This window comes from Ornithodoros turicata, chromosome 9 (assembly GCF_037126465.1).
Source record: "Ornithodoros turicata isolate Travis chromosome 9, ASM3712646v1, whole genome shotgun sequence".
In the NCBI taxonomy this organism is placed as follows: domain Eukaryota; kingdom Metazoa; phylum Arthropoda; class Arachnida; order Ixodida; family Argasidae; genus Ornithodoros; species Ornithodoros turicata.
In genome coordinates this window covers 30,428,466-30,450,952 of record NC_088209.1, presented here as the reverse complement: position 1 = coordinate 30,450,952, position 22,487 = coordinate 30,428,466, and the positions used below count along the sequence as shown (strand labels likewise).

General features: G+C 46.6%; 5 protein-coding genes across 6 annotated transcripts in view; 4 read left to right on the top strand and 1 right to left on the bottom strand.

Annotated features, from left to right (window-relative positions):
• The window catches only part of LOC135367879 (uncharacterized), a 137,803-nt gene that overhangs the window by 58,921 nt on the left and 56,395 nt on the right, over positions 1–22,487 (bottom strand). The window lies entirely within an intron of this gene.
• Positions 411–3,559, top strand: LOC135368601 (uncharacterized). The gene is made up of 2 exons (XM_064601991.1): positions 411–517; positions 3,001–3,559. The coding sequence occupies exons 1-2, from the start codon at positions 497–499 to the stop codon at positions 3,472–3,474; spliced, it is 495 nt and encodes a 164-aa protein (XP_064458061.1). The 5' UTR covers positions 411–496; the 3' UTR covers positions 3,475–3,559.
• On the top strand, positions 6,433–7,992 carry LOC135368603 (keratin, type II cytoskeletal 1-like). The gene is made up of 2 exons (XM_064601992.1): positions 6,433–6,522; positions 7,423–7,992. Exons 1-2 carry the CDS (start codon positions 6,511–6,513, stop codon positions 7,858–7,860), a joined length of 450 nt encoding a protein of 149 aa, XP_064458062.1. The 5' UTR covers positions 6,433–6,510; the 3' UTR covers positions 7,861–7,992.
• LOC135367877 (spidroin-1-like) lies at positions 11,277–13,102 on the top strand. The gene is made up of 2 exons (XM_064600977.1): positions 11,277–11,386; positions 12,510–13,102. The coding sequence occupies exons 1-2, from the start codon at positions 11,366–11,368 to the stop codon at positions 13,002–13,004; spliced, it is 516 nt and encodes a 171-aa protein (XP_064457047.1). The 5' UTR covers positions 11,277–11,365; the 3' UTR covers positions 13,005–13,102.
• Positions 16,219–21,723, top strand: LOC135368596 (protein suex-1-like). 2 transcript variants are annotated; one of them, XR_010414827.1, is made up of 3 exons: positions 16,219–16,345; positions 16,700–20,425; positions 21,143–21,723. XR_010414827.1 is itself a non-coding variant. In XM_064601985.1 (2 exons), the coding sequence occupies exons 1-2, from the start codon at positions 20,414–20,416 to the stop codon at positions 21,590–21,592; spliced, it is 462 nt and encodes a 153-aa protein (XP_064458055.1). In that variant the 5' UTR covers positions 19,964–20,413; the 3' UTR covers positions 21,593–21,723. The 2 variants fall into 2 exon arrangements, 1 of the variants encoding a protein (XP_064458055.1); XM_064601985.1 differs by lacking the exon at positions 16,219–16,345 and having other exon boundaries at positions 19,964–20,425.

Genomic DNA, 22,487 nt, shown 5'->3' with positions numbered 1-22,487 from the left:
GCTTCTAGAGACAGGTTATAGCTGAACGTGATTCAACGCAGAAGAGCGCAATATTCAAATCGAAGTAAACACCGAGCAATTCATTACATGTTGTGAAAAACAAGCTTTGCTTTTTATTTTCCACATACATTCGATTTTTATGTACGTGGTCGGTTAAAGGAACGCGCTTCATTACAGTACCAGAATTCTGGAAGCGGTGCCAAAAGAACAGGGGCACGTATACAAGAGATTCATAAATAACGTGGCTATGGATGTTACTATACGGGAAGAATACACAAACAATTATGATGATGTAACTAAGGCTACCAGGAAAGTAAAAACGGGTAAATTATTTGATGCACACCTAAGATTACATCGATGGCGCCCTTCGAGCCAAAGTGGAGTCGCTTCGTTAGACCTTGAGATGAGAGGAAACTGGCAATTAAGAGAAAGACGTGTATATATACGAAATGAACCTCCGGGATTCGCCGGGATTCGTGAAAGATAGCACAGCAAGATGGCTGCACCAAACAGATTGGTAAGCAATGTTTGCATTGACCATAACTCTTCAGTGATACTTGAGTGACTATTATGTTGCAGTATACACTAAACCTAAGCGGTCAGTGTAGCTTCTATTTTAGACGTATTGCATTCTGTAGGGCGGTATGCGTGATTTTCTACTTTTGCATAACATTATTCATGGTACCGTTGGAGCCTCTCAATTCCGTCTGCACGCAAGTACCTTATGGGTAGGGTTCCGGGGGTTTCGGTTTTAAGTTTTGGGCAGACTCGGCGTATGTTTTTCGATGTTTATTGATGTTCATTGATTTTAATCGGCGTTTTTCGATGTTTTACCTGGCGTGTACATGGTTCACCTGACAGTTATCGGGGAATAGAAATCACAATGTAATTTCCCTATGACGGTCGTCCAACATGGCGTTGTTCGCGGCTAACGAAAAAGTAAACGGAAATTTTTCACAACCACCGTATTTCTGTATGGTCTTCTGATCTGCATCAGCAACTTGCTGGGAACATGCAGCAATTTATGCCTGTCATGTCCTGGAAAGTCCCTCTGTATTCGGTGTTTTTCGATTAAAACAGAATGAGAGAAAATTTACCCGGCGTATGTTTTTCGGTGTTTTTCGATTAAAACCGAAAACACGGAACCCTGCTTATGGGCTAGCGCGTTCGTGGTGAACCTTCTCCTGTCCAACAAGCCGGTCTCGAGCATTTTACTAGTGCTGATACGGCGTGAGTTCAGGTATATCGATTGGCATCAAGGGTTAGAGTTCGACGCAGTTTATTTTCTCGCTTTCATCTGCAACTCGGGATTGTCAAGCCGCTGTCGAGTCTGCTCCGTGACTACCTTGAACACCGTCTCTTTTCGCTATAGGTGAACAGGAGTTCCAGTACAGTTCCAGCGTCAGTGGCCAGTGGTACAAATGCGTAAAGGATGGGCACGTTGCCCTGAGGAACCTCACCGTGACCGTATAAATAGTGTAAATAATTAGGCCTTAGTTTTACTGCGACTAGTATAGACGAATCTTGTCTGATATGAGTAGATATGAATGGTTGATTGTACATATCTTTTAGTTATTTGTGCATACAAATAGCGATAGTTCGTATATACAGTAACGGTGAACCATCACGGGTGCGCTATTTTAATTGTTATGGTATTAGTGAAAAGGAAAATGTATGTAATTAATTAGGTCCGTTACTTATTCCCGAGTGTAACGTTGTCAATCAAATATTCAGAACAGCTGTCAGGATACCTTCTGAGATTCTATAGTGGCACCTAGAATAAAACGCCATGAGTTGTGCGAACAGTGTGGCTGATGTTGTTACACGCATGCGTTCCGTGCAAGCCTTGGGAAATTTGAATTATAAATTTGATGTTGGGTATTATCGATTAGTATTTTTCGCGCTTTCTACTTCGCGAACGCTCTCGCGGATCACAGAGATGTTAAAAAAAACGGAACGGGGCAAATGTTCCCGTTCCTGCCCAGCATAACTCCGAGTACCCCTTGGAATTGTACGTGCAACTGTCAGTCACACAGATCAAAAGCTGAGATTTCAAACAGTCCTTTCCCCGCGGGTCATTCCAGGAGAAGCGCTCCAATCGCATTCAACCGAAACATGTATTTGACATGCACACCAGTATGTCAGTATGTATGTATCCCATATGTACAGCTCCCGTCAAAGTTAATAATAATACTGAAAAAAATGTGGTCTCGTGCACTTCCAGGCCTCCGCGTAGACAGCCATAACGCCGAAACATGCGGGGACCACGTGACCGGGCAACTATGGGCGTGGTATTGCCAGGAGCGACCGCTAGAGGGGTCCCACGGCCCTCCGATCTTATAGCCCTCTCCTTCGTTTCTTACCTCTATGGAGCCATGAGGAAATCTTAATGGAACAAAATTATTCTGTTAGCTTAACGCAAGGATTTTGTTCATTTAACATTCCCTCCAGTGCTCCCAGGGTGGCTGTTAATGCGCTCGGAAATGAGGCAGAATTTTTTCCAGGGTTATTATTAAGGTTGACGGGAGCTGTACTACATGTGTGACTAGGACAAAAAAAAAAAAAAAAAAAAACAAGAAAAAGAAACTTGGAATAGAAGCTAGGGAATTCACACTATAAAATAATGAAAACAGGACTTTTAGAGGACTAATGCCTGCCTACCCAATTAATAGACGCAGCTCCAATTTAGCTATCTTACGAAAAATGAGCTGCGTAAATTGAAATAATCATAGCTCCAACAAAGATACCATCAACGTGGGTTGGCATCGTTCACCCCATCGAGGTTACATAACATCTCAATATGTCAGGAACTTTCTGGCCTACATACCGTTAGTGATTGATTGATTGAAGACCTTTTTATCTTGTTTTTTTTTTTGTGCATAATGAGAGCATGATACGATCTACATGCTCTAAAGTTCTCCGTGTTGTTGTTATTTCCTTTGCCGCAAAGTATCGTACAAGCACGAAGGCAATATGTAGTGACGTTTCTCCTTTCCGCAGTATTTGCTACTAGCCCTGGTATTACTGGTGGCAGCCGTAATGGCTAACGCACAGGGCGGCTTCGGTGGACAAGGTGGACTCGGTGGTCAAGGTGGCTCCCGCCAATCAGGAGGCTTGGGCGGACAGGGTGGTTTCGGTGGCTCAGGAAGTCAACGAGGGGGCGGAGGTCAGGGTGGCCTCGGTGGAAGGCAAGGCGGATTCGGTGGAGGAGGTGGAAGAGGAGGACAAGGAGGATTTGGTGGACAAGGCGGAAGAGGACAAGGCGGATCCGGTGGAGGAGGTGGAAGAGGTGGACAAGGCAGTTTCGGTGGAGGAGGTGGAAGAGGAGGACAAGGCAGTCACGGTGGAGGAGGTGGAAGAGGAGGGCAAGGCAGTCACGGTGGAGGAGGTGGAAGAGGAGGGCAAGGCAGTTTCGGTGGAGGAGGTGGACGAGGAGGACAAGGAGGATTCGGTGGACAAGGTGGAAGAGGTTAAATCGCCTATGCTGGAAGGGACTTTACGATGACGAACAAGAAGAAAACTATGTACATAATGTGAAATAGAACGAATTTCATATGCATTGGTATAATAACGTAGTCGCTATATAGCTATGGTCTAGAGGGAGCGGTATACTCTTCGATATGTTGGAACTTTCGGCCCCAGACACGTGTGGGGCAAAACAGAGGATGTCCTTCTACCTAATGTACTGAAAGTGGAAGGTGATAAGGTTTACACAGCAAATATAGTGCACCACATACGCTTCCGAAAAGAGGGCAATACACAGATAAGGTGAAGGGTGAATGAAGGGAAAGCTGCTTGTCAATGTAAAACGCCAGTCATACGGCAGTCAACAGAATAACAGTCTCTGTTCGCTATATCGACGGCTACCGACTTAATGCTTTTGCTTCACACACCATTCCATCCGTTATAAATAGAAACTTATCCAGATAGCGATGCCCAGGAAGTGCTATTCAGAAACGTCTATAACACTCAAAAGGAGACGACAACCAACATAAAACAAAAACAGAAACAAAAAACGAGTGCCTGCTTTGAGTCATGTTTTCACCACAGCTCACGGAATGAATCACAACAACGAAACGGGAACGTTGCAAAACACTCACACGATCAATGACATTGACCAAACGGAAACACCTGCGGGGAAAAAACCCGGCAGCACTTGTCACCTCTTTGATCTGCAGCTTATAGACGCTTGAACGGTAGCACGCCTTACACATCACCTCTCGACCGTGGAAAAGAGTTCTTCACTGGCGGCGGCCTTGCAGGGTATGACACAAGAATTGAGTGGTTTTAGCTGTTATGCTGTCATGCAGTCTGCACTGCAAGCGACCGTGACGTTTATATAGACATACCTGTTACGTATTTGGTGACGCACCATATATTGATGTCAGACTACCGTGAAACTATAAACAACATTAGGCTAGCAACACTGCGTCGATTGGGTCAACAAAGTCACGGCATTTCTGGCCGTTCTGCTTACCAGTGGGTTTACGCGTTTTTCAAGGTCTGCAACGAGAGTGAATGCCCGCTGACCTTGAGGCTCGCCCATTTCGCATGCTCGTTGTTGACGGGTTCTCTAGAGGTAGCCGCAAAGGAAAACACTTCTTCGAAACGATATCTGGGGTGTTTGATCCACTGGGTTTGGCCAAAGGGTCTGTTCATATGAGCTTTCACGGCAGTAAGTCAACTAACACTTGCATTAGTGAGATGGCCACTCCGTGACAATGTATTCGTAACTACATATTCTGAACAGATTCTTTGAATAACACATGGCAGTTTGAGAAATGTTATACCGATGCTATTGCGCGTATAGAGACTGCAAACAGAGAATGATTGCGACACTTCCTATACGCTCAAACAAATATCTATACGTGCTATATGTTTACTTCCTCTCGATGTTCGCGTTACTCCATAAATTTCATCAGTTTCAAAGTTGTGTGGCCATGAAGCAAACTGTTCTATACTTTGGTTAAATCACTCGTTTTTTGTTTGTTTTTTTCCTCTTCATTTCACTTCACTTCAATTCTCTTCATCGTCCGCGCTGCTTAGCCCACAGTGTCGCTCACCTATACCAGCACGTGCTTTTTGCACGTGACACGTGGTTTATCGCTACGCCACTTGACTAACGGTCATTTATCAACATCAGGGTTGCCGAGTTGCCACTCCGGAGTTTGAATGATTCCGGAATCATTCCAGATTTAGCGGAGCCCGGAATGGAATTGTAATGGAGTGGTGGAAACTGTCCTAGGAATGGGAATGGAATGGTCTTGGTGCCCCGGAGGCAGTTTTGGTTTCAACGTACTGGTTCCTGCCCTCGCACCCTTTGCACCGCACCTACACACGGTCAAGAGTGAAATAACCTTATCTTTGTGCTTTTTCCGTGCTTGGTAATGTCAATCTCCTCCAGCACTGCTGGACTTGCCAGTATGGTTACCGGTCCTTTTCTTTTATTGAGGGAATTAACGTAATGGAATTGGGAATTGCCAAGCCATTCCAGGAGTGGGAACTGACCATACCTTTCATTCCGAGGAATTGAAAGGAATGGAATTATCGCAAATCTCCATTCTTCGGAACGGAATAGGAGATCCCATTCCGCAACCCTGATCGACACCGTATTAGCAGGACAGGAAATACGGTGTGCCGTATGCGGAGATTTTGGTGTAAGTTCAAGAACCCCTCAAGCGGGCCAATAAAAATACAATACAAATACAATACAAAAACAAATGCAAATACAATACAAAAGGCGTAGATTCATTCGCTGCGTGGTTCGTGATTTATGACAGAAATGAACCTTCAGTTTAAGCTTTCCCTCTTCTTCTCCTTCTCAAGATGGCCGGCGATGGGGAGCGGGCTCCCATTGGTCTCCTCAAACGATTTGTCCAATCACAGCGTGAGGTCGTTTGAATAGACCAATCGCAGGTCTTCTACAAGCAGGTCTGTCGGTGGTCGAATAGGACTTTCACGGACACGGAAAGGTCGTGTGTGCGTGTGTGTGTGTGTGTAAAGTGAGTAAGCGTTAAGTAAAGTCAGTTCGATTTTGTTGGGGGTAGGTTCGCTTCCTTTAGCTTTCAGTTCTCCGCACATATGGAGGAAACACAGTATACGTAGTATGAGGATTTTCCCCAGCTATCACAACGTTCTATTCGCAGTCCCGCTACACAATGACACCTTATTTCCTGCGTTGCGCAAGGGAGATCGCTGAAGGACATTTTTTTCCCCCGAGATTCAACCAGTTCACTCGGAAAGCACATCTTATCTCGTCCCCCCTCCACACACACCCACACAAAAAAGAAAAGAAATAGACAAAATAAAATTAAAATAAATAAATAAATAAAAAATAATGAGAAGGAGAGAAGGTGCAGGAGAAAGAGTTGTTGCACCTGCGTCATTCAGGAGAAGCTCATACACCGGAACTTTTTTTAAGCGACTGCTTATAAAAACCGGAGGCCGGTCTTCGCGGGTCGCACATCGCTCCGGGAGTGAGGAGGTGTAAGTCAAGCGGGAACACTAAAAATGAAGCCCCTGGTGAGTCTTTCGCGCAGTGTTCGCAATCTGTTATTGCATGTACTCGTGATCATTACAGGGCGTCTCTCCTATCACCGTGATTTTTACGGGCAACCAGAAAATAGCACTTAGAGGAGGAACCAGTTGGTAACAACGCGAGAAAGACTCCGAGATGTTGCAATGAACCTGGTGCTTCTGCTGCTATTTTAGATTGAGCATAAGCTTATGTCATGCGGTAGCTTTGTTGACAGCCGGGTCCGGATAATGCCCTGTCTTGTACGAAGACGTTCGCTTACACAACAGCGTGGTGTACATTTAGAGCAGTCCAGTTTTGGATGAAACGACTTTTCTAGAAAATGCTGAAGTCACGTAATATTGTATGCATAATACGTCCCATTATTTGTTGCTGCTTCTCATGTTAGTCTCGACGAGCTGTCCTTTTTTGCAGAGACTTGCCTGCGCTTTTGGGCGCAAAAGGACGATTTAGAGAGCTGGCCATGTTGCTTCTGTTTGTCCTGTGGTCGTATACTTTTATGAAGTCCTGAGATCCTCGTACTAGTAATAAAAAATAAACTGTCAAGACGAATTCTGAAAAGATAAATAAATAACAAAATCCTCCCGATTTACCATAAGGATTGATCTCGCATTTAAAATTTCGTTTATTTTTCGTTTGTGTTCAGAGGGCATCCTAACTGTTCTCCGTCCCGATTAACTAATAAATTAATTGTTCTTCCTTTCTTGCCCTCTACCATGTTCTCCCGAAACTCTTACGCTACTTACGCAGGCACAATAGCGCTATTGCTCATCAGTAGCTGTTTTGTTAAGTTGCTTGCTGAGACTTGTTTGCAGCAACTTTAGTTGTATTCTGCCTTATATAGTAGTATAGAGCAGTTATCATGCACACATGATCTTCCTTTCCAGCTTTTTTGTTTTGCCGGCCTGGCCATCCTGAGCTTCGCCTTCGCTGCTCCTGCTGCAGAAGGAGATAAGAAGGAAGCCAAGGAGGAGGCCAAGGCTGAAGGAGACAAGGACGTTGAAGGTCGCATTGGATTCGGTGGCGGTCCCTACGGAGGAGGATTTGGCGGCTACGGCAGCGGGTTCAACCAGGGAGGTAGCTTCAACCAAGGAGCATTCGGCAACCGCTACGGACAAGGGGGTTTGGGATACAACACAGGCGGATCCAACCGCAGGGTTTACGGCAACCAGCAGACCTACGGTGATCGCGACAGCTTCGGTCTGAGCAGCAACCAAGGTGGAAGCTCCGCATTCGGACAAGGAAGCTTCGGGAACCGTTACAATTCTCAAGCCGGTGGGCTAGGTGGACAAGGTTACGGATACCAGCAGGGCTTCTACGGATAGGCGAGTCCATTCTGTCTCGTCCACGTCCGCACTCGGTGTCCTCGACATTGAACAGAAGTCTTCCCGAAGACACTTCCACCAAACTGTACATATACTGCCAGATGGTTCATTAAAAGTTAATTTATTGAAGTACGCTTCGTCTATGTGTGGTGTCATTTAAAGGTTGATTACTTATGGAGCTAACATTGTTGTCGCCGTTAACGAAATATGGGGAGAATTTAATTATTTGTTTACTTATTTATTTATTTAAGGGCCTACCAGCGGCATCGCCGAATGAGTAAGAAGCGTCCTCTCGTTTGTGGCGGCCAAGCTCGTGCTGAAGACTGGGAGGATGTGGGTGCGAATCCTGCCAACAGCTACGACGTCTGAGGTTTTCCTTGGGTTTTCCGGCAGGCTCCCCAGACAAATGTCAGCCCAGATTCCCCAGAGGTTGGCCCTGAACGTGTACTAATCCACTGTGCCCCACTTCCCACTCTTCCTGCTGTGTCCTATCTCCAACTGTCCGCGTCCGCTGCTGATAGCCACAGTCGCTTTGTGGCGCTAACACGGAATAAAAATAAAAAATAAAAACCTCAAGGGCCTGGAGGGCGTTACATGAGACCACACGAAGGAGAAGAAAACACTTTAGATGCATAGAAAATTGGCCGGATCATTCTTGAACACGCGAAAATCAGTGATAGTTACCAACACATTGGGAGAAGAATTCCAATCGATGACAGTTCGCGGGAAGGAAAATTGAGGTTCTACAGCGTTTTGCAAGGAAGACACTTGGTGTTGAAAGGATGGTCAAGCATGGGAGAGATATGCTGCTATCATCACATAGGATTCGCAATTTCGATTTGCTATGGGAGGTTTCGGTACGCCTGCAGGGATTTGTCGGTAATAGTACTTGCCTGCCCGTTTAATATTTCCCTGCGGATTTCGCTAGGGCATTGTGCAGGGGCCACCTTCGGGACCGCTTTCGTATTCGGAATGTATAGAACTGACAATTCGAATGCAAGGCTTCCGTGTGACTATCCACAAAGAGACGTGAAAGTATTCTGGTAGGAGCAAGGAAGGTATTTAATAACATGCCACAGACCAACCAACGATCTGTTGCAAGGGTGCAGTGAGTAATACGGCACACCCTGGCTTACGGATCTGCCTCTTCGCGGTAGCTTCAGAGTGTCTCTTTTGGCTACAGCTACAGACCCGCATGCAAGGAGATGGTAGTAAGTTGCTCTGTTTCATCTCTACTGTCACATCCACGAGATCTCTAGATTTGGCCTCGGCATGCGCAAAAACAAAACTAAAAGCCAAGGACGTGGAAACGGAGTGCCCTCATCTGCCGCATTTGGAAACGATGGCAGCAATGTAAGCAGTAACAGATATATCGATGACATTGGATGTCCTCCCAACGAACACGACAGGAATGCTACTTTTGGGAGCGTACGTAACATATATTTCCTCCGACACACAGAGCAGACAGGCGCGAGGAGTGAAACGGCACCAGTATGGGCAAGCCACCTCGCCAACAGGAACGTCACGCTAGAATTTGGGGAAGGAGATGGTACAGTGGAACGGGAGCTTCCCAGTATAGACAGTGTCTACTGCGATCAAGGAGACAGGTGTGACACCATGGTCGCTCGGCAAGTGGAAGTCATGGTGTGAGCTTTGGAAGAGACGATAGAGAACATCGCGGTCTTGGAAGTGGACGACGCGAAACAGGAAGCTTTGGAGGACGTGGTGTACCAGGCACACTTGGGGGTCACGAAGGACGGCCTGACGCTGAGGGTGCGAGGTAAACATTGTTCACTCTTCGAGTCTTTCGACCGGCCATGCAGTCATGAAAACGGACGTTATCAACCACAAGGTACGGTCGTGGACAATCATGCACTCATGGTGGTCATGAAAGACGACCTGACATTCAGGGTGGTGATGTTGATGGACGCGATTCAGTACATCACTCAATCTCTGGATCGCATGACCCCACTAGAAATCACAGACCAAGCAGTGTTCGCGGTGGACGTGTCCAAACAGGAGGCACCAAGGAACCTGAACTTCCAGGAAGCACTGAACCCCCTGAAGGACATCGTGGCGTTGTAGATGGGCCAGGAACTGGAACCCAAGGGGGCAATCTAAGATGCAATGGTCGTTCGAATGCGTAATTCGTCGCCTGCGACTCAAACGTCTCGTTAACAGCACCATCCCTTCATAAGATTGGTGTCGTTACCTCGCCATGCGGAACCCTGCGGAACCCTGGAGCACAAGGAGCACGTGCTGGTCACTTGTCGGCACTTCGGGTCTTGTCAGAAAACACTTTAAACTTACTTGAACTTACTTTGAACTTACTTACTTTAAACTAACGCCCTTGATAAATTAGATTATACAGAGCATGGTGAGATAAGGTGGATATTGTTGGTCTAACAAACTCGTGAGAGCGTTCGAAGAGCGACGCGCGCTAGACGCACGAGCAGGCAGTCTCGCGGTACTCTTTTAAATTTCGCGGGCTTTCTTTTTTGGCAGGAGAAAAAGAATCCCGTAAAGGGTACCGAATTGAGAACACGTTATTCGAAAATGTCTCAGCTTACTCTACAACCTGTTCATTGACACGTTAGTTCTGAAGTCACTAATTTAAAAAATTAAGTAATTTCATTTGTTAGCTAATTAGCACAAACGAATAAACTACTGGCTATCAGCTCAGCCACTCTTAACAACTTGCACTTTGTTTCATCTACGAAGATAGCTGCGTTTTGTGCGCGTGTGTGTTTTTTTAGAGCTTGCCGACCGTTACGGTGGGACACCCTGTATGTGTCCGCCTTCTCAACGATGAATAAAAATAAGCTCACTTCGCTAATGAAGGCTTATGTGTTTGTGTCGTCCATGCTTGTAGCTTGCCTCGGCTAATTCTCGTTGTTTACATAATTACGACGATTGCGCGATACTTCCGCCACAAGTTGACCCCAATTATATCACCTTTGAGCTATCACATATATCATCAATTTACAGCTTGTGACAACAGCTCGTAGCTAGAAAAAGGTTATCGCAGAACTTATAATTCAACGCAAAACAGCGTAATATTCAGATCCAAGCAAACAACTTCACCCGCGCACTGATCGTGAAAAACAAGTTTTGTTTTCTTTTTGTTTTCGAGCTTTATTCCATTTTTACGAATTCATTCCGCTGATGTAACGCACTTCGCTTCAATATCAGAATCCTGCAAGCAGTGCCAAGGGGATAGGAGCACGTACAAGAGATCAATAGATAATAAGGCTATATGAATGTTACTACGCGCGTATAGTACGCGAACGTTGAGACGATGATGTAAGGCTACCAGGAAAGTACATGCGGGTGAATTATTTGATGCACACATAAGATAGCATCGATGCTGCCCTTCTTGCCAAAGCGCAGTGGTTTGGATAGACCTCGACAAGAGAGGGAAGTGGTAATTAAGATAAACACGTGTATATATATATGAAGTGCACCTCTGGGTTTCGTCGAGGTTCGTGAAAGGTAGCAAAGCAAGATGGCTGGACCAGGAAGAATGGTAAGCAAAGTTTGTATTGGCACTATCCGTGCTATGAAACGCGAGGGACTAAATATAGCGTTCTTCGTTTTCGTTTTTCAAATTCAGGAGGGAAACATCGGGTGCTATTTACACACGAGAATTCAGGGAGAAATCGGGCGCTATGACCTCTGTTTTATATGTCACCGGATGAATTTTCGGATGAAGCGAAAGGCATATAACACAAACCACACTTGTGACACTGCAACGAGAAACAATAATCTTTTATCAATAATAACCTTTTAATCAACACAATTTCCGCTCAGAACTGGGATAGCGAATGACCGCGGTATTCAAACACTCACCCGCGTTCCACAAAAGCTCGTCTTTGACTCCTGCAGGAGGGGATCATAAACCGAGGACAAATAGGTTGCCACAAACAGCTCTCTTTACTGATGTTATGATTCACTTTTCCGACGGTACACCGTGAACAACAAGTTGAAGGACCGCAAGGATTTCGGGTAGATACCGGGTTTCACCCGAATTCTTGAAAATTTGATCGGGGGGGGGGGGGACTATCGGTGAAAAGTCGGGTTTAACCGGAAAACGAAGAACCCAAAATTATACATTACATCTTTACGGAACGCGCTCTGGCACGCTAGCAGCGCATAGGGCCGTACGGGCTTACAGACATGTGCCTATAGGTAACCCAGTCGCCAGTTTGCAAGTCTGTCCAGTACCGTTCGTTGCTGGCGTGTGACGCTGAGGAAGGCATGCGCCAGAGCGTGTTCCGTGAACTTTTGTCCCGCACTGTACAACCAGCCCACCTAAGGCTCTGGCCTGGAAGTACTATGAAAGTAAGTTTAAACGTCCTCATCGTGTGGGGACTCATTAGTCCATTTCCCCACATTACCGCCAACAATGGGGTAGAGTAGCGCCCCCTGGTCGTCGTGGATCGTCCCCCGTCGTGGTCTGGATCGTCCCCTGGCCTACATGTCATCTGTTCGTCAACTTTTTGGCCTACATGTCATCAGTGAATGACTGGCTAGAACTTTTTTTTTCGCGTGTAATGAACGCATCGTACGATGATATTTCGAAGTTTTCCATGTTGTTTTCGTATCCTTTGTTGTAAATTAATATGTGGTGACATCAATTTTATTTACAGTACTTGCTACTAGCCATGATATTACTGGTGGCAGCCCTGACGGCCAACGCACAGGGCGGATTTGGTGCACAAGGGGGTCTTCCTGGGCTGGGCGGCTTCAGCGGACAAGGTGGGCTCGGATCGGGTGGATTCGGAGGTCAAGGTGGCGTCCGCGGCCCAGGAAACTTGGGCGGACAAGGCAGTTTCGGCAGCTCACTAGGTGGACTTGGGGGCGGAGGCCAAGATGGATTCGGTGGGTTCGGTGGACAAGGTGGAAGAAGACAAGGAGGATTCGGAGGACAAGGTGGACGAGGACAAGGTGGATTCGGAGGACAAGGTGGACGAGGACAAGGTGGATTCGGTAGAGGTGGAAGAGGTGGTGGAGGTGGATTCGGTGGACAAGGCGGACGGGGACAAGGCGGATTCGGTGGACAAGGCGGACGAGGACAAGGCGGATTCGGTGGACAAGGCGGACGAGGACAAGGCGGATTCGGTGGGCAAGGTGGAAGAGGTTAAGTCATCCATGCTGGAACTGATTCTGTGCTTTGACAAACCAAAAGAAAATTTTGTACATACTATGAAACAATGTATTTCATCTGCATTCATTATATCAACTTGCGGTCGCTGTGATTATGGTCTAGGGGGACGGTATTGTCTTAAGTGTGCTGGAACATTCACCTGTTCGACAGTAGAGAGGGTGTCCTTGTATCTAGCATAGCGCAGTGTAGTGAAGGTCGAAAGTAGAAGGTAGAAAGTTCAGGGTGGTGATGTTGAAGGACGTGATTCAGTACATCACGCAATCTCTGAATCGCACGACCGCACTAGAAGTCAGAGACCAAGCAGTGTTGGCGGTGGATGTGACCAAACATGATGCACCAAGGAACCTGAACTTCCGGGCAGTACTGAACATCCTCCTGAAGGACATCGTGGCGCTGTAGGTGGGCCAGGAAGTGGTAGTCAAGGAGGAAGCTCTGGCATTGACAGTGGAGGTGGAACACTCGGAGAACACGAGGTTACTGGCACACCTTCGACTTGAATGTTCATGTTCCGATTGAGTTTCCAAGGAATATGAGCATATGGAAATCATGGTACCCACGGAAGAATATTCGGAATCCGGTGTAGTATATTGGAAACGGCAGTCTAGGTGGACATGGTGAGAGGGAACGTTAAGCGAGCACAGTCCTGGTGCGAGATGAAACGATGTTACAGGAAATGGTCTTGGTAGAGGCTTTGCTAGGGGAAGCCGCAATGCTAATCACGGGAACAAAGGCCAACGTCGCATGGGATGCAGAAACCACAGTAGGCATGAAAGAAGGTACGGCGGACGTGATACTAGCGGTACCGGCAAAAACGCTCGTGCCCTGGATGTCTCGGGAGGAGCGGCGGTCTCGAAAACAGTTTCAGTAGGCCGCTAGGGGGCAGTCGCAATGGGACAGCAATAGGCAATAGGCCCCATACTTGGCAGCGGCACACGTGGCAACAGTACAGATATTGGCGATAGATCAGTAACCAACTCAAAGCAGCTTCGTTCGCGTCTACTCCACTGTGGGCCGCAATACTAGCGGTGGACACAGCAGTGGTACCAACAGTTATGATCTTGTTGGACAGCCTGGAGGGCTTAGACTCAGAGGGTTAGAAGTTAGACAAGGCCAGGAAAGGAGTTCTACCGAACACGCGAATCAACGACGTGGCCAGGAAAGCAACACGTTGCCTACTGCAAAGCCAGGATGTCTTGCAAGCGGCAGCAGCCCAGTCCATTCAACCAGTGGTTCGGAGTGCCTCGGCGGTGGACGCTAGACGACAATAAGTATCAAGACATATAAGACATAAGACATCAAAACAAAATATATTACGAAATTAAATTGTGTAGGACGGTGAACTAGGCGGCAGGTGTTAAAGATAGTCAAGGGTTGTGAACACCCACTGCAGTCACGCCACAACCGCGTTGAAGAGGGACCTACGAATTGAGCTAAGGCTAACACACCTCCCCAGCCACTTCAAAGAGTGCGTCATTTGAGGGGACAAACCTCGTCCACAAACTCACTCCACTTTCACTCTTACATGTTTTCTCACTCGCACACACATTCATTCGACGGGGCTTCTGGGGCATTCGGGGCATTCGCTGGGGCATCTGTTGAACACGATGGAAAGCCCTGGACCCGTAATCCAGAAGATGTGGGTTCGCGTCCTGCAGCTGGCTAGCCTTTTCAGTGATTCCTCCTTTCATTTTTTCTTAGGCACTTGAGGCTTTGCGTGTTGTCCTTTTCTTTTTTCTTCTCCGTTACAGAATTTTTATAAAAAAAGCCATGAGAGCAGCATAGATGTCGTTTTTGCAGTTGAGTTCTATGGCCAGTATGACATCCTCTCGAAGAAAGTATGCAACTACAAGATGATTAGTTACCTAAATACCTAAAATGCATTAATGAACTCTTTAATTAGTGGATTTCGGGCAAAAGCGGAAAAACAGAATGAGAGACCATCCTAGTTGAAAGACATTCCACGTTTAAAAAATCCCGAAACACGCACGTGCATGAAGATATCCACCCCCAAATTTTGATATGCAAATAGGCCGAAACCGAAACCGCGGAGACCTGGAACGCAGGAGGTACAGCCCTCATTTCACGTCAGAGGGCCATGTGATTTGGAGCGACGGAGATGATTGGAGTAGGTGCCGACCTTCGGGCCAGATAAACCGCTTTCCCGCCCAGATAAGCCTCCGTCGGCGAAGGTGATGCGTTTCTCGGGCGCGCTTTTTCAGTTTCGGCTCATTTGCATATCAAAGTTCAGGGATGGCTATCTTAACGCAGGTGCGTGTTTCAGGATTTTTTAAACGTGGAATGGCTTTCAACTGGGATAGTGTCTCATTCTGCTATCCCGCTTTTGCCCGATATCCCCTAATTAAAGAGTTAATTTTAGGTAATTAGTCCTATTGTAGTTGCATACTTTCTTCGAGAGGATGTCAGCCTGGTCGTAGAATTCAACTGCAAAAACGATATCTATGTTGCTCGCATGGCTTTTTTTTTTATAAAAGTTATGTAACAGATAACAAAGAACACCCTGTATAAGCATGTTGCCGATAGAAACTTCTCGTAGAGCCTCCATTTCAACAACTAATGGCTATACCTGTATATCACAGCCGAAAGGAACAACAGGATTATAATAAGTGTACCTCTCCCCATTACTAATAAGTTAACTGAGAGTATCCTGTATATGTGTCTGCCTTCTCAACGACGAACAAAAAAAAAAAAAGGTAACACCGCTAATATAATTACGATATGCACAATACTTTCACCACACTTGACTCCAAGTATATCGCCAATATTATCAATTTACAGCTTCTGACAACAGCTTCTAACTTGAAACAGGTTTCCGCCGCACGTAACTGAAGGTGGAAGAGCACAATATTCAAATCGAAGTAAACAACTTCACCCGTGCAACTGATTACAGATCGTGAAAAACAAGCTTTGCTCTTTGTTTTCCAGCTTTATTCTATTTTTAGGAATTGATTCTGTTAAAGTAACGCACTTCGCTTCAATATCAGAATTCTGAAAGCAGTGCCAAGGGAATAGAAGCACATGAAAGAGATTCATAAATAACAAGGCTATGAACGTTACTACGCGTATTGAGTAAACGAGTAAACACGTTGAGACGATGACGTAAGGCTACCATGAAAGTAAAAACAGGTAAACTATTTGATGCGCACATAAGATTACATCGGTGCTGCCCTTCTTGCCCGACCTGACAAGAGAGGCAAGTGGTAGTTAAGAGAAAGACGTGCATATATATGAAATGAACCACTGGGTTTCGTCGGTGTTCGTGAAAGACAGCAAAGCAAGATGGCTGGACCAAGCAGAATGGTAAGCACAGCTTGTATTGACATTGATACATGAGTGAGTAATATGTTGCAGTATACTGCATCTACGCGATCAGTGTGGCTTAGATGTATTGCATCGTATAAGGCGCGTGCTCTTCTATTTTTGTACGAGGCTACTTATGGTACCGTTGAATGTGTCGAGATTCTTAATTACGTGCTTGTAGGCTCGCGCGTTATTTCTTATAGTTGAACTCTCTACCGTTCAGAACATACTTAATAACCATAATAACCATGATCTATACATGTTCTAAAGTTCTCCATGTTGTTTTATATTCTTTGTCGTAAATTATGTATGCATGAATGCAACGTGTATTGACATTTTTCATTTAATTTGCAGTACTTGCTACTAGCCCCGGTATTACTGGTAGCAGCCGTGAAGGCCAACGCGCAGGGCGGATTTGGAGCACAAGGAGGTGTTCCTGGGATTGGCGGCGTCGGTGGACAAGGCGGTCAGGGTGGGGTCCACGGCCCAGGAAACTTGGACGAACAAGGCAGTATCGGCAGCTCACTTGGTGGACGAGGGGACGAAGATCAGCGTCGATTCGGTGGAAGAGAAGGTGGGTTCGGTGGTCAACGTGGCGTCCACAGTTCCAGCAGCTCATCAGGTGAACCAGGGGCCGAAGGTCAGGTTCGATTCGGCGGGAAAGAAGGTGGGTTCGGTGGTCAAGGTGGCGTCCACAGTTCCAGCAGCTCATCAGGTGAACCAGGAGCTGAAGGTCAGGTTCGATTCGGTGGAAAAGAAGGTGGGTTCGGTGGTCAAGGTGGCGTCCACAGTTCCGGCAACTCATCAGGTGCAGGGGCCGAAGGTCAGGTTCGAATCGGTGGAAATGAAGGTGGGTTCGGTGGACAAGGTGGAAGAGGACAAGGATGATTCGGGGGATAATGTGGAAAAGGAGGAGGAGGAGGATTCGATGGACAAGGTGGAAGAAGACAAGGCGGATTCGGCGGGGGAGGTGGAAGAGGTTAAGTCATCCACGCTGGAAATGACTTTATGTTGACCAACGAGAAGAAAATTGTGTACTTGGTATGAAAGGGAATATTTCATCTGCATTCATTATAGCAATTCAGTCGCTGTGGTTATGGTCTAGATGGGACGGTAGCTCTTAAGTGTGCTGGAATATTGACCTGTGCGACAGTGCAGAGGATGCCCTTGTACGTAGTGTAGTGAAGGTAGAAAGTGACAAGACCTACACTGGAAACGTAGGAGCACCACATGCCATTCCGAAAGTGGTAAATGGAAAATTCAGAGACCCGGTATGAAGGTTGATTGAAAGCAAACGGCTGTTCGTCAAGGAAACAGCTGACTCACAATGCCCTACGCTTCTTTATTCCCTCAGCCTTTAAATACAATCACGATGATGAGGACGGTGCTCAGTAAAAGAACAGTGTCTGTTCGGAATGTCGACGGTTCCGTCGACGTTCGTCGTAAAGAGGAACTTACCTAGATGGTGGTTACCAGGCGAAGGAAGTGGTTATTCAGGAGGGTCTTCATGATACTCAAAAAGGGGCGGGAAAGCAACATACTGGAAAAAAGGAAGTGCCTGCTTATTTACGTAATGCTTTCGCGAAAGCTCGCCGGATGAATCACAACGGAACGGACCGTTCAAAAACACTCACACGATCATTGACATTGACCAAACGAAAACATTTGCGGGAAAACCCGGCAGCACTTGTCTTCCTCTTTAACCTACACCTTATGAACGCTTGAGCGACAGCCAGGCCTTGCATACAACTTCTCAACCGTGGAACGGAGTTCTCCACTGGTAGCGGTCTTGCATGGTTATGACAAAAGAAGAAACTGTCATAGAGTTCCACGCATTGCAAAGAACCTTGACGTTCGTTATAGATACAGCTGCTACGTATTTGATGACGCACCGCATATAGGTGTCAAATTGCCGTGAAATTATAAACAACATTAGGCCATGCGATAGACCGTCTGTCCGCTGGGTCAACAGTCATGGCAATTCTGGCCTTTCTGATTACCAGTCGGCTTGCAAGCATGTCTGCCAAGAAAGTGAATGGTCGCTGACCTTTATGTTCCCAAAGGACCTCTACCCGAGAAACGTCATCATGACGTTGGTAGACAGACTTAAACCGAAACGAATCGGGAGGGGAGAGCTGGGTTCCACGAATGGGCAGTTGTTCGCTGTCCAATATTGAAAGAAAAGTAGGGCCGAAGGTCGCGTCCCTTTCAGGGACCATCGTAATCACCTCAAGACCGTGGCTTTCGGGCGCGACCTTGTTCGCTCCTAGCTTCCACCGTAATTGAAGTCTACCAAATTGGTGGCGCTGTCGAACACTATGACGTCATTTGTTTACAAACAGGGAGAGGTCTATTTCGCATGCTCGTCGTTGGTGGACTCTCAGAAGATGGGCGAGGTCAGAAAACACTCCTTTGAGAGCTCGGGAATCTGGAGCGTTTTTAGTTAGCGGGGTTAGTTAATAGGATGCGTCTTGGGCCGACTTCAGGGGGAACTGTGCCGACATTCGTCTGGCAAGTCTGGTGTAAAACCCAGAGAAAACTTCAGCCGGTGCAGGGATTCGAACCCGCGGCACCTCCCAGTCGCGGCGAGGAAAGTGATCATCCTAACCACTATGCTACGGGAGCTCGGGTATCTGGAGCGTTCGAGCACTGGAATGGCCAAAGGGTTTGTTTGTTCGCTAAGTTCAACTAATTCTTTCATTATAGTCATAATGGCGGGTTCATGGCAATGCAATCTGATGTACCTCTGCTGAGCATATTCTTTCAATAACACATGACAGTTTAGAAATGCTGGGCCGATGTTATTACATCAATAGGGTCTGGATACTGACACGGCTGAGACACTTCCTAGGGTCAGACATATGTACGTATCACATATTTTTACTTCCCCTGATCTTCGCATTATTTCCATTAATTTAGTTAATATTTGTTTTAGGTGGCATGAAGCAGACTGTTGTATACTCAGGTCAAACCACAGTCATGTGTTTTTCTTTCACTTCGCTTAATTCCCGTCGTCCACTAGCCGGAGGATTTCTCATGCATACCAGCAAGTGCATTTTGCACCTGACATATATGGCTTATCGCTACGCCATTTGACTAGCGGGCGTATTTATCGACGCCATATTAGCAGGTCGCGGGTTCGACCATGGCCGAGGACGCCAATAGCTTGGTGGCAGCATTCAAGTTGTTCAGACACGGAGTCTTCCCCGACGGACGTTGAATACGGTGTGCAGCGTGCTAGGATTTCGGTGCACGTCTAAAGGACCCTCAGGTAAACCCTCTCTCAAAATTGCTTGGTCCCTGGCCAAATCCTGCCCACCAACGCTCTGTCCTCAAAGCTCTTTTAACCTTCTTGGACACCATAGGACCTCGATCCTTATTGTGAAGGGGCTCATTATTTCATTCCCCACATCACCACCAGCAATGGGGTAGGGTATCGCCCCTGGCGATGAAACTCCCCATGCATCATCTCAAGATAAAGTTGTTGTTTATTCAGGTAATGATCACAGTTGTTTCGCAACATAAAGCCACGAACTTTTATAATATTAGCAGGCTTGCTGGTCAAATACGTAAAACCAGTGTTGGACCACGTCGCAAACGTCGAAAGGGCGTGTCTGTAAAGTGAGTATAGTGGATAACGTCATCCCTGCTCTACCGTGTAGGTTCGCTTCCTCTAGCCTTCACTTCTGCGCACATACGGAGGAAATACAATACACGTGGGAAGTGGATTTTTCCCGGGTAGCCGCAATATTTAATTCGCAGTTCTGCCACACAATGACATCTTATTTCCTGCCTTGCGTAAGAGGGATAGCTGAAAGAAAACCCCGCGCGAGATTCGGCTGGTTCACTCAAAAAGCACATCTTATCTGATCCCCAACCAAAAAAAAGAAAAGATGAGAACGAGAGAAGGTACAGGAGAAAGGGTTGTTGCACCTGTGCCGTTCAGGAGAATCTTCCTCGTACACCGGAACTTTTTATACGGCGGCTTATAAAAACAGGAGGCCGGTCTTCGCGGGTGGCACATCGCTCCCGGAGTGAGGACGTGCAAGCCGAGCGGGAATACGAAAAATGAAGAACCTGGTGAGCCTCTTAAGCAATACGTTCAGTATCTATGAGAGCATGTGCTGGTTGTCATTGTAGGATGTTTCTCTTCTCAATGTGATTTTTTTTGGGCGACCAGAAAATAGCAATTAGTTAGGAGCCTGTTGGTAGCAACGCGAGAAAGACTACGAGTCGTTGCAACGAAACTTGTCCTGCTGTTGCTATTTTAGATTGAGTATAAACTTCTGTCATTTGGCGGCTTTATTAACAGCGGTTAGGGTAACGCTGCGTTTCATACACAGTGAATGAAACACAATGAAACGACCTGCCTAGAAAATGCTCGAGTCCGCTAAAATCGTGTAGATAATAACTCTTATTGACTATTAATTGTTACGGCTCCTCATGTTAGCCCCAATCAGTGCTTTTTCGCAGAGGGACTTTGGCCCATGTTATGTTGTCACCGAGCGAAAGTATTTGCCCGCTCCTTTGTACTTTATGGTTCTTTTGTAACCACAACCACTCTCTAAGAGGTGTTGGCAACAGATACTGGTCATTGTCTTCGTCTTGCATGCGCTTGCACGCAAAAGGACAACTAAAAAGCTGGCCGTACGTGTTGCTTCTGTTTGTTCGGCGACCGTACAATTCCAAGACGAGCCTTGGTTTCATAAAGCGTGGTGAAATTTATCACCGTGAAAAACATCTACCCTTATATAGCAGTAAGGATGTAGACTATTGTAAAACAACCTTCATTTACAGCTTGTTTGTTTCGCTGGCCTGGCCATCCTGAGCCTTGCCTTCGCTGCTCCGACTGCAGAAGGAGACAAGAAGGAAGCCAAGGAGGAGGCCAAAGCCGAAGGAGACAAGGACGTTGAAGGTCGCATTGGATTCGGTGTTGGTCCCTACGGAGGAGGATTTGGCGGCTACGGCGGCGGCTACGGCGGCGGGTTCAACCAGGGAGGTAGCTTCAACCAAGGAGCATTCGGCAACCGCTACGGACAAGGAGGCTTCGGATACAACACTGGCGGATCCAACCGCAGGGTTTACGGCAACAAGCAGACCTACGGTGACCGCGAGACATTCGGGCTGAGCCACAACCAAGGTGGAAGCTCCGCATTCGGACAAGGAAGCTACGGGAACCGTTACAATACTCAAGCCGGTGGGCTAGGTGGTCAAGGGTACGGGTACCAGCAGGGCTTCTACGGGTAGGCAAGACCATCCTGTCTCGTCCATGTCCGTACTCGTGTCCAGGACATTCCACAAAAAGACTTCCAGAAGATGCTCCCAACAAACTGTACATACCGCCAGATGGTTCATTAAAAGCTAATTTATTGAAATAATCTTCGTCTATGTGTGATGTCCTTCAAAGGTTATTGATTTGTGGAGGTAACATTGTTGAAAAGGGCTAAAAATTGGGCTGTTTGGTGTGACATTAAAATCGATGAAAACTGTGTTGCGACAGTCAGTGCTGTGTCGTCTTTTAAGTGTCGCCCTGCACTGCTTTTTTTAATTTTTATTTTAGTAACATTGTTGTCACCGTTAGCAAAATACGAATGCAATTTCTTTATTTGTGGTAGTACCTCAAGGCCACATGGGGCATTATATGAGGGATTGATACGAGACCACACAAAGCAAGAGAAAACACTTTTAGATACAGAGAAAATTGGCCAGAGCATTCCTGAAAAGATGGCAATCAATGACAGTATCCAATGGATGGGGAAGAGAATTCCAATCGATCACAGCCAGCGGGAAGAAAAAATAGAGGTACTGCTGCGTCTTCCTAGGAAGACACTTGATTTTCAAAGGACGTTTGAGCCTCCGAGAAATATAGTACCATGATTACATAGGACTTGTAATTTAGATTTGCTCTGGGTGGCTCCCGGACACGAGTCTGGGGGATATTTCCCTTCGGATTCCGCTAGAACAAGGGGCGGGGACACTTAGGTATCTGATTTGATATTGAAAATGCGCAACCACAAGTGTGAATGCAAATATTCCCATGTGACTATCCACAAAAAGACGTGAAAGTATCCTGGCAGGAGCAAGGAAGGAATTTAAATCGACGCGTACCAAACAAAAGAGGCGGTTGATTGGTTGGTTTATT

Bases quoted from the DNA above. Each gene is read 5' to 3' on its own strand.
- LOC135368601 (XM_064601991.1), top strand. From the start codon at position 497: ATGGCTGCACCAAACAGATTG. The intron at 518-3,000 runs GTAAGCAATGTT...TCCTTTCCGCAG, and splicing joins TGGCTGCACCAAACAGATTG to TATTTGCTACTAGCCCTGGT.
- LOC135367877 (XM_064600977.1), top strand. From the start codon at position 11,366: ATGGCTGGACCAGGAAGAATG. The intron at 11,387-12,509 runs GTAAGCAAAGTT...TTTTATTTACAG, and splicing joins TGGCTGGACCAGGAAGAATG to TACTTGCTACTAGCCATGAT.